This window comes from Taudactylus pleione, unplaced genomic scaffold (assembly GCF_031769625.1).
Source record: "Taudactylus pleione unplaced genomic scaffold, aTauple2 ptg000757l, whole genome shotgun sequence".
NCBI classification, from domain to species: Eukaryota; Metazoa; Chordata; class Amphibia; order Anura; family Myobatrachidae; genus Taudactylus; species Taudactylus pleione.
Window position 1 is genome coordinate 2,095,798 of NW_028285159.1, and position 16,209 is coordinate 2,112,006.

Genomic DNA, 16,209 nt, shown 5'->3' on the forward strand with positions numbered 1-16,209 from the left:
TTATAGTAAAGGTACACATTGCTACTGATTATAGAAAAGATACACATTGCTACTGATTATAGCAAAGGTACACATTGCTACTGGTTATAGCAAAGGTACACATTGCTACTGATTATAGCAATGGTACACATTGCTACTGATTATAGTAAAGGTACACATTGCTACTGATTATAGCAATGGTACACATTGCTACTGATTATAGTAAAGGTACACATTGCTACTGATTATTGCAAAGGTACACATTGCTACTGATTATATGAAAGTACACATTCCTAAGGATTATAGCAAAGGTACACATTGCTACTGATTATAGCAAAGGTACACATTGCTACTGATTATAGCAAAGGCACACATTGCTACTGATTATAGAAAAGGTACACATTGCTACTGATTATAGCAAAGGTACACATTGCTACTGATTATGGTAAAGGTACACATTGCTACTGATTATAGCAAAGGTACACATTGCTACTGATTATAGTAAAGGTACACATTGCTACTGATTATATGAAAGGTACACATTGCTACTGATTATAGCAAAGGTACACATTCCTAAGGATTATAGCAACGGTACACATTGCTACTGATTATAGCAAAGGTACACATTGCTACTGATTATAGCAAAGGCACACATTGCTACTGATTATAGTAAAGGTACACATTGCTACTGGTTATAGCAAAGGTACACATTGCTACTGATTATAGCAAAGGTACACATTGCTACTGATTATAGAAAAGGTACACATTGCTACTGATTATGGTAAAGGTACACATTGCTACTGATTATAGCAAAGGTACACATTGCTACTGATTATAGTAAAGGTACACATTGCTACTGATTATATGAAAGGTACACATTGCTACTGATTATAGCAAAGGTACACATTGCTACTGATTATAGAAAAGGTACACATTGCTACTGATTATAGAAAAGGTACACATTGCTACTGATTATGGTAAAGGTACACATTGCTACTGATTATAGCAAAGGTACACATTGCTACTGATTATAGTAAAGGTACACATTGCTACTGATTATATGAAAGGTACACATTGCTACTGATTATAGCAAAGGTACACATTCCTAAGGATTATAGCAAAGGTACACATTGCTACTGATTATAGCAAAGGTACACATTGCTACTGATTATAGCAAAGGCACACATTGCTACTGATTATAGTAAAGGTACACATTGCTACTGGTTATAGCAAAGGTACACATTGCTACTGATTATAGCAAAGGTACACATTGCTACTGATTATAGAAAAGGTACACATTGCTACAGATTATGGTAAAGGTACACATTGCTACTGATTATAGCAAAGGTACACATTGCTACTGATTATAGTAAAGGTACACATTGCTACTGATTATATGAAAGGTACACATTGCTACTGATTATAGCAAAGGTACACATTGCTACTGATTATAGTAAAGGTACACATTCCTAAGGATTATAGCAAAGGTACACATTGCTACTGATTATGGTAAAGGTACACATTGCTACTGATTATAGCAAAGGTACACATTGCTACTGATTATATGAAAGGTACACATTCCTAAGGATTATAGCAAAGGTACACATTGCTACTGATTATAGTAAAGGTACACATTGCTACTGATTATAGTAAAGGTACACATTGCTACTGATTATAGCAAAGATACACATTGCTACTGATTATAGCAAAGGTACACATTGCTACTGGTTATAGCAAAGGTACACATTGCTACTGATTATAGCAATGGTACACATTGCTACTGATTATAGTAAAGGTACACATTGCTACTGATTATAGCAATGGTACACATTGCTACTGATTATAGTAAAGGTACACATTGCTACTGATTATTGCAAAGGTACACATTGCTACTGATTATAGTAAAGGTACACATTGCTACTGATTATAGCAAAGGTACACATTGCTACTGATTATAGCAAAGGCACACATTGCTACTGATTATAGTAAAGGTACACATTGCTACTGATTATAGCAAAGGTACACATTGCTACTGATTATAGTAAAGGTACACATTGCTACTGATTATAGAAAAGGTACACATTGCTACAGATTATGGTAAAGGTACACATTGCTACTGATTATAGCAAAGGTACACATTGCTACTGATTATAGTAAAGGTACACATTGCTACTGATTATATGAAAGGTACACATTGCTACTGATTATAGCAAAGGTACACATTGCTACTGATTATAGTAAAGGTACACATTCCTAAGGATTATAGCAAAGGTACACATTGCTACTGATTATGGTAAAGGTACACATTGCTACTGATTATAGCAAAGGTACACATTGCTACTGATTATATGAAAGGTACACATTCCTAAGGATTATAGCAAAGGTACACATTGCTACTGATTATAGTAAAGGTACACATTGCTACTGATTATAGTAAAGGTACACATTGCTACTGATTATAGCAAAGATACACATTGCTACTGATTATAGCAAAGGTACACATTGCTACTGGTTATAGCAAAGGTACACATTGCTACTGATTATAGCAATGGTACACATTGTTACTGATTATAGTAAAGGTACACATTGCTACTGATTATAGCAATGGTACACATTGCTACTGATTATAGTAAAGGTACACATTGCTACTGATTATTGCAAAGGTACACATTGCTACTGATTATAGTAAAGGTACACATTGCTACTGATTATAGCAAAGGTACACATTGCTACTGATTATAGCAAAGGCACACATTGCTACTGATTATAGTAAAGGTACACATTGCTACTGATTATAGCAAAGGTACACATTGCTACTGATTATAGTAAAGGTACACATTGCTACTGATTATTGCAAAGGTACACATTGCTACTGATTATAGTAAAGGTACACATTGCTACTGGTTATAGTAAAAGTACACATTGTTACTGATTATTGCAAAGGTACACATTGCTACTGATTATAGTAAAGGTACACATTGCTACTGATTATAGCAAAGGTACACATTGCTACTGGTTATAGCAAAGGTACACATTGCTACTGATTATAGCAAAGGTACACATTGCAACTGATTATAGTAAAGGTACACATTGCTACTGATTATTGCAAAGGTACACATTGCTACTGATTATAGTAAAGGTACACATTGCTACTGATTATAGCAAAGGTACACATTGCTACTGATTATAGTAAAGGTACACATTGCTACTGATTATATGAAAGGTACACATTCCTAAGGATTATAGCAAAGGTACACATTGCTACTGATTATAGTAAATGTACACATTGCTACTGATTATATGAAAGTACACATTCCTAAGAATTATAGCAAAGGTACACATTGCTACTGATTATAGTAAAGGTACACATTGCTACTGATTATAGTAAAGGTACACATTGCTACTGATTATAGAAAAGATACACATTGCTACTGATTATAGCAAAGGTACACATTGCTACTGGTTATAGCAAAGGTACACATTGCTACTGATTATAGCAATGGTACACATTGCTACTGATTATAGTAAAGGTACACATTGCTACTGATTATAGCAATGGTACACATTGCTACTGATTATAGTAAAGGTACACATTGCTACTGATTATTGCAAAGGTACACATTGCTACTGATTATATGAAAGTACACATTCCTAAGGATTATAGCAAAGGTACACATTGCTACTGATTATAGCAAAGGTACACATTGTTACTGATTATAGCAAAGGCACACATTGCTACTGATTATAGAAAAGGTACACATTGCTACTGATTATAGCAAAGGTACACATTGCTACTGATTATGGTAAAGGTACACATTGCTACTGATTATAGCAAAGGTACACATTGCTACTGATTATAGTAAAGGTACACATTGCTACTGATTATATGAAAGGTACACATTGCTACTGATTATAGCAAAGGTACACATTCCTAAGGATTATAGCAAAGGTACACATTGCTACTGATTATAGCAAAGGTACACATTGCTACTGATTATAGCAAAGGCACACATTGCTACTGATTATAGTAAAGGTACACATTGCTACTGGTTATAGCAAAGGTACACATTGCTACTGATTATAGCAAAGGTACACATTGCTACTGATTATAGAAAAGGTACACATTGCTACTGATTATGGTAAAGGTACACATTGCTACTGATTATAGCAAAGGTACACATTGCTACTGATTATAGTAAAGGTACACATTGCTACTGATTATATGAAAGGTACACATTGCTACTGATTATAGCAAAGGTACACATTGCTACTGATTATAGAAAAGGTACACATTGCTACTGATTATAGAAAAGGTACACATTGCTACTGATTATGGTAAATGTACACATTGCTACTGATTATAGCAAAGGTACACATTGCTACTGATTATAGTAAAGGTACACATTGCTACTGATTATATGAAAGGTACACATTGCTACTGATTATAGCAAAGGTACACATTCCTAAGGATTATAGCAAAGGTACACATTGCTACTGATTATAGCAAAGGTACACATTGCTACTGATTATAGCAAAGGCACACATTGCTACTGATTATAGTAAAGGTACACATTGCTACTGGTTATAGCAAAGGTACACATTGCTACTGATTATAGCAAAGGTACACATTGCTACTAATTATAGAAAAGGTACACATTGCTACAGATTATGGTAAAGGTACACATTGCTACTGATTATAGCAAAGGTACACATTGCTACTGATTATAGTAAAGGTACACATTGCTACTGATTATATGAAAGGTACACATTGCTACTGATTATAGCAAAGGTACACATTGCTACTGATTATAGTAAAGGTACACATTCCTAAGGATTATAGCAAAGGTACACATTGCTACTGATTATGGTAAAGGTACACATTGCTACTGATTATAGCAAAGGTACACATTGCTACTGATTATATGAAAGGTACACATTCCTAAGGATTATAGCAAAGGTACACATTGCTACTGATTATAGTAAAGGTACACATTGCTACTGATTATAGTAAAGGTACACATTGCTACTGATTATAGCAAAGATACACATTGCTACTGATTATAGCAAAGGTACACATTGCTACTGGTTATAGCAAAGGTACACATTGCTACTGATTATAGCAATGGTACACATTGCTACTGATTATAGTAAAGGTACACATTGCTACTGATTATAGCAATGGTACACATTGCTACTGATTATAGTAAAGGTACACATTGCTACTGATTATTGCAAAGGTACACATTGCTACTGATTATAGTAAAGGTACACATTGCTACTGATTATAGCAAAGGTACACATTGCTACTGATTATAGCAAAGGCACACATTGCTACTGATTATAGTAAAGGTACACATTGCTACTGATTATAGCAAAGGTACACATTGCTACTGATTATAGTAAAGGTACACATTGCTACTGATTATTGCAAAGGTACACATTGCTACTGATTATAGTAAAGGTACACATTGCTACTGGTTATAGTAAAGGTACACATTGCTACTGATTATTGCAAAGGTACACATTGCTACTGATTATAGTAAAGGTACACATTGCTACTGATTATAGCAAAGGTACACATTGCTACTGGTTATAGCAAAGGTACACATTGCTACTGATTATAGCAAAGGTACACATTGCTACTGATTATAGTAAAGGTACACATTGCTACTGATTATTGCAAAGGTACACATTGCTACTGATTATAGTAAAGGTACACATTGCTACTGATTATAGCAAAGGTACACATTGCTACTGGTTATAGCAAAGGTACACATTGCTACTGATTATAGCAAAGGTACACATTGCTACTGATTATAGTAAAGGTACACATTGCTACTGATTATATGAAAGGTACACATTCCTAAGGATTATAGCAAAGGTACACATTGCTACTGATTATGGTAAAGGTACACATTGCTACTGATTATAGCAATGGTACACATTGCTACTGGTTATAGCAAAGGTACACATTGCTACTGATTATAGCAAAGGTACACATTGCTACTGGTTATAGTAAAGGTACACATTGCCACTGATTATATGAAAGGTACACATTCCTAAGGATTATAGCAAAGGTACACATTGCTGATTATTCCCTAAAAAGGGAAACTTTAAATATGTCTATATATATATATATATATATATATATTTATATTTATTTATTTATTTATTTTTTAAAGAAATTGTTGTGCTGTATCCAAATACAATGTTGTAGGTTATTGTGTAATGGGCAACATCTTCGACTGTATTCTGAAATTCTAACATATTCCATTAATTATACCAAGGCTATGTTTGATACATCTTTACAGAATTGTGGATAATTTTAAATTAAAGCATTACATTGTGTTTGATAGTAATTAAGTAAATTTGAGTAAAGTTGTTTTAAAAAGCAGAAGAGGCCAATAAGTGCTAACAAGAGGCAGGTAATATTCTTTTCACACCAGCTCCTGTGCTGCTAATATTATGCAGTGGCTCATCCGCGATATCATGCTAATTTATTCTAGCACACCTGTTGTATACAGCAGTCAGGTCACCTGGCAGGAGAAGGGTGTTGTGGATGCCACCGATACACTCTTGAGACCTCAGGAGGTCTTCATAAAGCGGATGCAAATTTTAGGTGCTATCAAATTGTTTTCCTTCCCAGTCTAAGTTGGTTGTGCTAACAATCTCAATGCTGTAACTCAGTTGGCATCTGTTATGGTCTCATAATTATTTATATGTCTTTCCAAGGTAAATATTGGTTTTACTTCATTTGAGATGCCAAAATAAAGTTAACAACACAAACATCAAACCAGGGTCCAATGTGTATATCTACAGTACAGTATATACAGCACATATATGCTGTAAAACAAATTAATCCCATAAGGATCTGTTAAACTCCTATCTATCTATCTATCTATCTATCTATCTATCTATCTATCTATCTATCTATCTATCTATCTATCTATCTATCTATCCATCCCGAATCCAGCCCAGTACGAATTCTCAGTATATGCTCATTATATGCTAATACAAATACTAGGAAAAGTAGAGTTAAATTCTAAATACAAATAATAATTATAAAAAAAAGTATCCATGGCTTAAAATATGATAGTTGTTTTTAAATATAATGAATGACAGAAAGTACAGGAAATCATTTGACCAACATAAAAAAAATCAGTAAAAAAATGTCCAAATTAAATAAACTTTTAAATCAATATCAAACAAGTTTCCTTTTCTATATTCATAACAGACATATATATATATATATATATATATATATAGCTGCCTTTTTAGAGAAACACCGCCTGAATTAACTACAGTACTTAGGGGCCAATTCAGAGCTGCACACAAGTCGGCCACATTGCATGCATGGGAATAAATGCGGATACTTACCCATAGGCAGACCCGAGCATCAATGCAAGAGATCCATCCGAAATCAGAGGGATCTCAGCGTATGCACAACTGCATAGCAATGGTGCCTACACACTCACAATATGTCCTCAGTGAACTTATCAAACTTGGAAATGCCCCATTACCACCCAGTTATCCCCATTGTGCCACAAGTGAGCTGTTACTGAAATGCATAAGACTTTGAATTGTGCGTAAATGCGTGCGCATGGCTCTGGTGCATGTGCTGTTACTTATAATTGCAATATCTGGACTTGTGTACAACAGCATATGCCCCTTATCATTTATTTCATAATGGCTATTCTATGTTGAAGCGAGCAATAATATTGTATGATGCAGACCATGTCAGAGTCTTTCACCCCAAGGAGTGGGTAATGTTAGGCTTAGCTACTTTGCAGATTGCCCCAGAGTCAGTTCTGTTTCTCTAGTTGACTAAGTAGATTCAAGTCTTTGGTAGCCTGCAGTACTGCCTATATGCATGAATATGTATTACTAGAAAGCAGTGCTGTACTTAAAAAATTGTCAAGTTAAAAGTCCAATTTTAGTCAACACCTCTATTTTCCAACAAGAGAGGTACTAATGACAATACCAGTAGCTTGGGAGAAAAGATCCCAAAGACCAGCATTATTCAGAGTCCTTTCCAAATGTCAATATTAATGAAAACAGTGCACTGTCTCCTTATAGCACAGGTGCTAAAGATGGAACCAGAGCACTGTGCCATCAGCGTCTGTCTTACAAACATTTTGCACTTTGCCTTCTGCTTGTTGTGAAGAGCTCTGGTGTATCACTGGTAGTATATGTACTTTTGTCTGGACATATCTCTTAAAAAGTAGACAGTGGTATACCTGGGTCTATGGTGTAAATATCAGGTGAACAATTGCCACTACAACATATTAAAATATTTGTATATATTTCCTCGTTAATATTGTAATTAGATATTATTTTTGTTTTATTTGCTTTGCAGTGTATTTTTTCCATTATAACAGCATTTTTTGTGAACTGAAAATGCTTTGAGCAAGTAAGACAAACACAACTTAGTAATAGCAAAGCAAATTATCACACCAAAGGCGTAATGTGTAACATACTGTAAGGTTCCTTTCTGGTGTATGTCCACAAAATGCATAAAAATTGCAAAGGTTTTTCTGTATTGTGCTCTGATTGAATTTGCATTGCCAGATACCACATGCATAGTAGATTTGGAAGCCTGACTTTCATTAAAAATAGAAAAAAGTATTAAAAAATAAAATAAGTAAATAGTAGAAAAAATAAATAATAATTAAAACATGATTTATTTAAATGATAAAGCTTTTATCTTGTGCCCTGCCCCTGTCATCACCATCCTGAAATCAGGGCCGAAACTAGGATATCTGTCACCCGAAGCAAGGCAGCAATTTTGCGCCCCCTCCCTTCATATACCTGGATTTTGTCCTTGCTCCTCAATAAGGCAGTGCACTACTCAGACGTCCCTGGTATAGTGACTTACATTATTCCACACACCATAATGCCCATTACACATGATGCCACACACTGTAATGCCTATTACCAAAGTGCCACTTACATATTTGCCCGACACCATTTTGTGCCCCACAGTAATGCTTCTAATTACTTTAAAATTGCCTGCTCATTGCCAGGGGGTTTATGCTCATTGCCAGGGGTTACATGCTCGTTGCCATGGGGTTTCATGCTCGTTGCCATGGGGTTTCATGCCCGTTGCCAGGGGTTACATGGTTGTTGCCAGGGGGTTTCATGCTTGTTGTCAGGGTATTTATGCTCGTTACCAGGGGTTCCATGCTCGTTGCCAGGGGTTTCATGCTTGTTGCCAGGAGTTACATGCTCGTTGCCATGGGGTTTATGCTCGTTGCCAGGGGGTTTCATGCTTGTTGTCAGGGGGTTTCATGCTTGTTACCAGGGGTTCCATGCTCGTTGCCTGGAGTTACATGCTCGTTGCCATGGGGTTTATGCTCGTTTCCAGGGGGGTTTGAAGGGAGAAGATGCAGCTCTCAGCATCCTCTCCCTGCAGCGCCAGCATTCCCGGCACTTCCGGGAACGCTGTGTGCAATGCGCTCTGCTAACAGACACTAGAGGTCCAGTAGGACCTCTAGCATCTGTCTATTCCTTGGCGGTGGCCATTTTTGGATGGCCGTTTTCAGCAGAGTCCATGCGGACGGCTAGTCCGCATGGAATCTGCAGAAAACGGCCATCCAAAAATGGCCACCGCTAAGGAGGAGACAGACACTAGAGGTCCAGTAGGGACCTCTAGCAATTGTCTCCTCTTTGGCGGCGGCCATTTTCAGATGGCCGAGTCAGATTTTTCACCCCCCCGCAATCCCCACCCGGTGCACGTGCACCTCTAGCCCCCCCCTAGTTGCGGCCCTGCTGAAATGACAACAAAGGAAAACAGCGGTTTCTTAAAACCTGTGATAGGGTAAAACTCCTAAAAGGCTGTTTTTGTCAGAAAAAATAGACTTAAAAAATATGCTCCTGTGTGTTACCAGTGGATAACGCCTGTAAATATATTAATATCTAAGTTCTGTTGCTCTCATGTGTGGAAATCTGAGCACTTGTAGTTTTTCTGTAATTATCCCAATATAATGCGGTTATTTTTCTCCACATTCAGAATGAAAATTCCAACTCTCCAGATTTTGGTGGGACAGTCCATACTCTATGAGCGGAGTTTAATTCAAACGTGGGTGTTTTGGGGTAGATAAAGGGTTTATTTTGTCACAATTGAATGGGTCTAACTGTTGGTTGGTGTGAAATAAATGTAAAACACCACATTGTTGGAGGTATACAAATTCAGCCTCTTTTTTGCCCTGAAAAAGCTGTGCCTATTATAAATTGGACACCTCCAACTATACCTAGACACCTCATCTGAGCATTTAAATAGCCAATTTGGAAATACATTTTGTTATTATGGTTTATTCTCAGAAAATGCACCTGCCTAAATTAGCCTACAGACAATTTGTGTCTATCTGCTGTTCAGATGAAATGTAAGTAGACTGAAAATGCAGGCACAATGACGATCAGATGACACAGCATTACAGCACTGTACAGTTCTGTTTGCTCAATGATATGCCCAACGTACAGTGAATGATCAAAAGAGCATCCATTAAAACTACAATCACTCATTGAGGGCAATTCAATTATGTGCAATTTACGGTCGTGATGTGCGTCTGCTCACATTATGTATATTTATGGAAGAGTAGCTTCTCTTATTTTACTATACATATCTATGGGAATGCGATGTAAAATGAGCAATGCTGCTGTTGCAATGTGCCAGTTACAAGCGATCCCACGCCGTTCCATTGGCAGCTTTGTAGATGATTGAATTGCCTCCTTTAAATAGATATTTATAATAGGTTAGATATATGAACTTTGTTTAAAAAAAATGGACATTAGACACCACAATCTTCCTACTTCAGTTGGACAGGAATCTCATATCACTAGTTTGTGTCATTAGGGGACTTTTTTTGTTCCGTTACCTGACTCTTTGGGGTAAATTTACTAAAGAGAGAGTTTTTAGAAGTGAGTTTTAGAAGAGATGTTGCCCGTAGCAACCAATCAGATTCTACTTAACATTTAACTAGCACCTTATTGAAGATAATAGCTAGAATCTGATTGGTTGCTATGGGCAACATATCTTCTACAACTCATTTCTAAAAACTCTCACTTTAGTAAATTTACCCCTTTGCCTCTGTTCATGTCCTCATATCATTACTCCGTTTTCCAAGAGACAGCACAATCTGTGTCTGCACATTATTATGTCTAGTGAGTTAGATACCTACACATTGCTTGGTGTCATTGAATTTCTGGATTGCCAGGAAGCCCTAAAATGCGGGTAATCTCACACAGTGAAATAAATGTATAGGTCACTGCCTCGCACAATCTCAACATACTCGTCTCCTAAAACTACGAGCTCCTATGAACATTCAGGGGTTCTGATTGGCTAGTACAATTTGGTAATTGTGAACAAGTGGGAGATGAAATACAATAAGATATTTAGTCCATAATCAAACTTCCACCCCGATCCCTGCTGCGTTACCTGAAGCTAGAAGAACAGGATGCTGCTGATCAGCAGTGTGCCTGTAATGCTTGTTGATGGAGTCCTTTAATCCCCTTTCAAGGCACTCAATATAATGCTTCGGACCCCCTCTCCTCACACTGCAAGCACACTACATGATCAGGTATGCCAGCCTCTGATATATTGTGTGTATGATTTAAAGTGGAGAAGTTCTAGAATAGTGAACCACTACATTAAAAGGGACATATTTTGCTATAAACCATTCACTAGACAGGTATTAATACAAAACAGTTACAGTATCTCTGGGAAGAAGTGGAATTCAGCTTCCAAAGCAAAAATGTATCCCTTGAATATTTATTAGGATACTTATCAGTCGAGGCAGTAGTTCCACTAAATCATGGGAGAAATCATGAGGGACTGGAATGCTGTGTTTATTGTTATAAGACACAGATAACATTGTAAGACATAGGACACTTGTGAAAATTGATTAACCAGGTTTGTTCTCTGGTTACTACATCCTTAACATAGGGCACAACAGAGCACAAGGCGAGGCACCTAGAGTTTGGTTACATGCTCAGGAATCTAGATGTATATTGAATTGGTTTCCAGGGACCAAATTTATATAAAAGAGGAACAATGAGAAATGTTTGCAAGGCAAAAATATATTCAAAGCTATATACAAATGTTGCCATCTATGGTCTCTGTTTATTCTGAATATAAAGCTAATAATTGTATGTAGATTGCAGTTCATCATTGTATGCTACTTCAGTATATATTGTAGGAAACATTTGTAAACTACAAGACCTCATATAGACAGTGCAAAATTGTACTAATATTCTTATGCAGAGCTAACCACTGAAAACTCCTGTTTCTGATAGAGTATGAATTAAATAAAATGTAGTGTTTGGTTTAAGCCTCTGTACTGTGATCCACAAAGTCTGCAATTAAACTCAAGTTGAAGGTTGATATATGTTGTACTTAAACTAGTAGAGGGTTGCTGTATTAGCATAATTACCACTGGCTAGGGGGCACAGAGCTTCTTTGAGGTGCAGCTCTTATTTATTAAACATAAATCTATCACCTCGCCATTTCCCCTTACACACTTGCAGAGTTCCCAATAATTATTTTTCATTAAACTGCACTAGTCTGTACTATATTATATATGTTTCTTGTTGAGATTTTCAGTAGAAAATACTGTATGTAGGGTTATTAGACCTCATTGTAAAGTTTGTTATTTTTCTATTTTGATCTTTTGAAGGGTGTGTGGTGGAAGCCATTTTCAAGGTCTGCTTTGAGCAAAATATTGACTAGTTCAAGTGATTCAATCATATAACAGTTGTGTCATCAAAACACTAATAACTGCACTCAATAACATGCCCCATACTGCAGCTACTAATGAGTAAGCCACCACAACAGATGGCCAAATATAGTACACAAACATTTAAGGTTTCTCATAAAGTCCATTTAAACTAAAATCCATAAAATGTTGTTCCATGTATCAAACGTGTATTATAGGCATTTTTGGGTTAAATATTTTGGTGACCAGTGCTTGATGAACTCATATTCAACACAATTTCTGAATTGAGAACGTATGAATGATACATTGAACAAACATAAAACTATAGAGAATATAACACTCTACCTAAACTCTAGCTGTATTGCAAATATACAAGTGTGCCACATTCCAGCATACCCAAACTGACATTGTGACTGAGGGGAAGACATATGAAGGCAGTCTAAAGAGTAGTGTAGGGGAAAATTTGAAAGTTGTCCATAGCAACCAATCAACTTCAAAGTAGTATTTATCAAGTACATTCTACAAAGTTATAGGCAGAAGCTGATTGGTTGCTATGAGCAACTTCTCCACCCTTTAGAAGTCTTAATACATCTCCCCCTAACTGACTTATAAAACAGAATTTTTTTTTCTACACCTAATTAGCACAGTATCCATTTTAGACATTATCATATGTCAATGCCAAACATCAGACTATATTTCTATATTGTTAAGTGATCGTTGAGTATTAGAAGTGATGTGTGTGACAAGTGAGCCTGAAAGGTGATGTGTGAGTATGAGAACTGACACACAATGAGTATGAAAAATGACATGTGATGATACCTTTTTTTGTTGTCACTTTGCTATTAAAATGGCAATTTACATGCCAACAAGGGATATTGTTATGGTACAATTCATTCATTTTTAAAACAAAGTGATGAGTGAAGCATGATGTTGTGACATTTCTTCATTACATGATTGAAATATGATAAGGTTTAAAAAGAATAATGAAATAACAAAGCGTTATCAAAAGTCACATTGCTAATGCTTGCTAATCACACATCATTTCTCATACTTACTTAGCAAGTATCTTTCAACATACATCAATTCTTATGCTGAGTCCTCACTTATCAAATTATCACAATATTGCCTGATACTGAAGTTTGATGCTGACACATTATGATGTTCTAAAAGGGCAATTTAGGCTAGGTAGGTAATAGTATGCCAATTTGATAAGGTCAGTCCTGGAACATCCATATACTGGGAGGACTGAGAAGGTGTAATCTTTATGGAAGATATGGAAAGCTGAACAGTGGCACAGAATACAAACACAAAACCAATAACAGCCATGTGTTAGGAAGTACTAACCTGTCTCTACTCCGTCGCGAAGGGAAAGCAGCATTGCAACCGGCCACTGTGCAGACATGCATCTCTTTCAAATGAACGTTCCTGTAATGCAGCTTCACACTGTATGAGCTTTTGAAACTCTTTTTGCACACATAGCAAATTTTAGGATCTGGGCTTGAACATAGGTCACTCTCTGGAGAGAATTTTTGAGGGCTTCCATAGCTCAATGATGAAGCTAAGCTTTCATGAAGTGCTGCCATGCCAGCACTACCCCCATTGTAAAGTCCATAGTGGCTCATGTAAAACATATCATATGTTGGGTCTGTAAACTCTTCCTTGACTTTTATTACAGCCTGTTGATGACAATCAATATGGTTTTGAAAGGACCTATTGTTGTCTATCCTGACACTGCTTTCTTTGTGAAGGGAAAGATGATCATCTTCCATTGGTTCATCACAAAACTTTGGCTCAGAAGACTCTGATTCATTTTCAAAATCTCTCTCATGTTCTTGATCCTCGGAAGTTATACTGTTCGCTCGGGTGTCTGTCCTCAGAATGCACCTGCTGCCACTTATTTTTGAGTAACTGTTTACCGACAATCCAGGACTCACCTCACCTTGAGAATGACTATCATGTCCAACATCATTTGTTAGAGGGCCATGGTCAATGTTTTCTTCTTCTTCTTCATCATCAAATTCATCAGCAGTATCAATTATTTCCTTCTCAATTTTAACAGGCATACTTGATTTCCGTGGTTTTTTCTTAGGGGCAAGATCTGTATTAGAGTCCTGTGGAGTCATGTTAATCACAGATGCTGGCAGCTCTTGAGGCAGAGGAGGAAGAGGCTGTTCCACCCCCAGAGATGCTGGCAATATTGGACTAGTAGGTAGTGATGTTGGAGGACTCACCATATCACCTGAATGTAATAAACTTCTGTAAAAAGGAGGAACTGGCTGCACAGTTTTTAAAGCTGGAAATACCAGTTGGCTGGAAAGTGAATTTTGCAAAATAGGGTCCAGAGGTGGTGTTGAAAAGCCCATTGGAGGGCGACAAGGACTGGTTAATGAAAGGCTAGATTTTGTACTTGCTATGACAGGGGTAGCAGCACCAGATGTTGCACGGATTAAATCTTTATCTCTATTGTTCCTTAGCATTGGCATGTGAAGCCGGGGGTTGGGATTTGCACTGTGACGATTTCTACTTCTAAGAGAACTGAAAACCATGTTACAGCCGTCAATAGTACACCTGTGTTTTATCTTAAGATGTACAGCATTGTAGTGGATTTTTAGAGTTCCTTTATCATAAAACGTTTTGCCACATGCATTGCAAAACACCCTGCCTTTCCGTGATGATGCTGCCATCCTCCTCATCCTGTGAATCTTAAAGGAACTTTTGATATGCTCAGATTTACTTATGTCATTAACTGGTGTAGACGATTGAGTGGGTGAGGCATTGTTTGGCTCTGTTTTTGGCTCTACATTTGTGATGCTACTCAAGGCGTTTCTATTGGATGTTTGCTCATTCCTATTGTAAGGCATAGGGGAGACCTCAGACTCACTGGTATCTTCACATTCATTCTGATTAGAATTGCTAGGTTCATGCAACCTTAGTCCAGGGTGCTCTAACATGAGCCCATTAGGAGGTAATCCAAGCATAGGAGCAGAGACTGGGTTGATATACTGGAATGGAAGGAGGAATGCAAGGCTATTGGGCATGTTCTCAAAGTGGTGAATGCTGGAAGGATTACTGTTTTCCAAGTGTGAGAGCACACTTGGGCTTCTGGTGCGATTGTTGGTTTCAATAAAAGTCCTTATGTCTGAGTCAGCTTTCGAGGAAGGCACGGCCACTGCCTGACCTTCTTTCTCTTGAATGGCCATGAGCTCCACAATGGATTTGGTCTCTCCAAACCTTAAAAACTGCTGTAGAGTGATGATCTCTTCCTCTCGAGACATAATGGCCCAACGGTCCAGGACTTTGCCAGCAACATCCTAAAAATCACATAAAAACAAAAGAAACAAATACAAAAATCTTATTTATTTTGCATATAATGACAGAGTTTAGCTTTCCTTGTTTCATGAATAGAAATGAGCAAGTTACAATGCATAGTCAGATAGGAAACTTTTTCTGCCACGTAAATTTGGTAATTACAGTCACAGCAAAGCAGACTGAATTAACTAATGTCAAAACAAACACAATG

The 16,209-nt window shown here is 37.0% G+C and overlaps 1 protein-coding gene across 1 annotated transcript in view; it reads right to left on the bottom strand.

Annotated features, from left to right (window-relative positions):
- Window positions 1-16,209, bottom strand: part of BNC2 (basonuclin zinc finger protein 2) — a 664,637-nt gene that overhangs the window by 48,707 nt on the left and 599,721 nt on the right. The window contains exon 7 of the mRNA XM_088457326.1: window positions 14,034-16,000. Coding sequence (XP_088313452.1) covers window positions 14,034-16,000 — 1,967 coding nt within the window. The remainder of the gene's footprint in view (window positions 1-14,033; window positions 16,001-16,209) is intronic.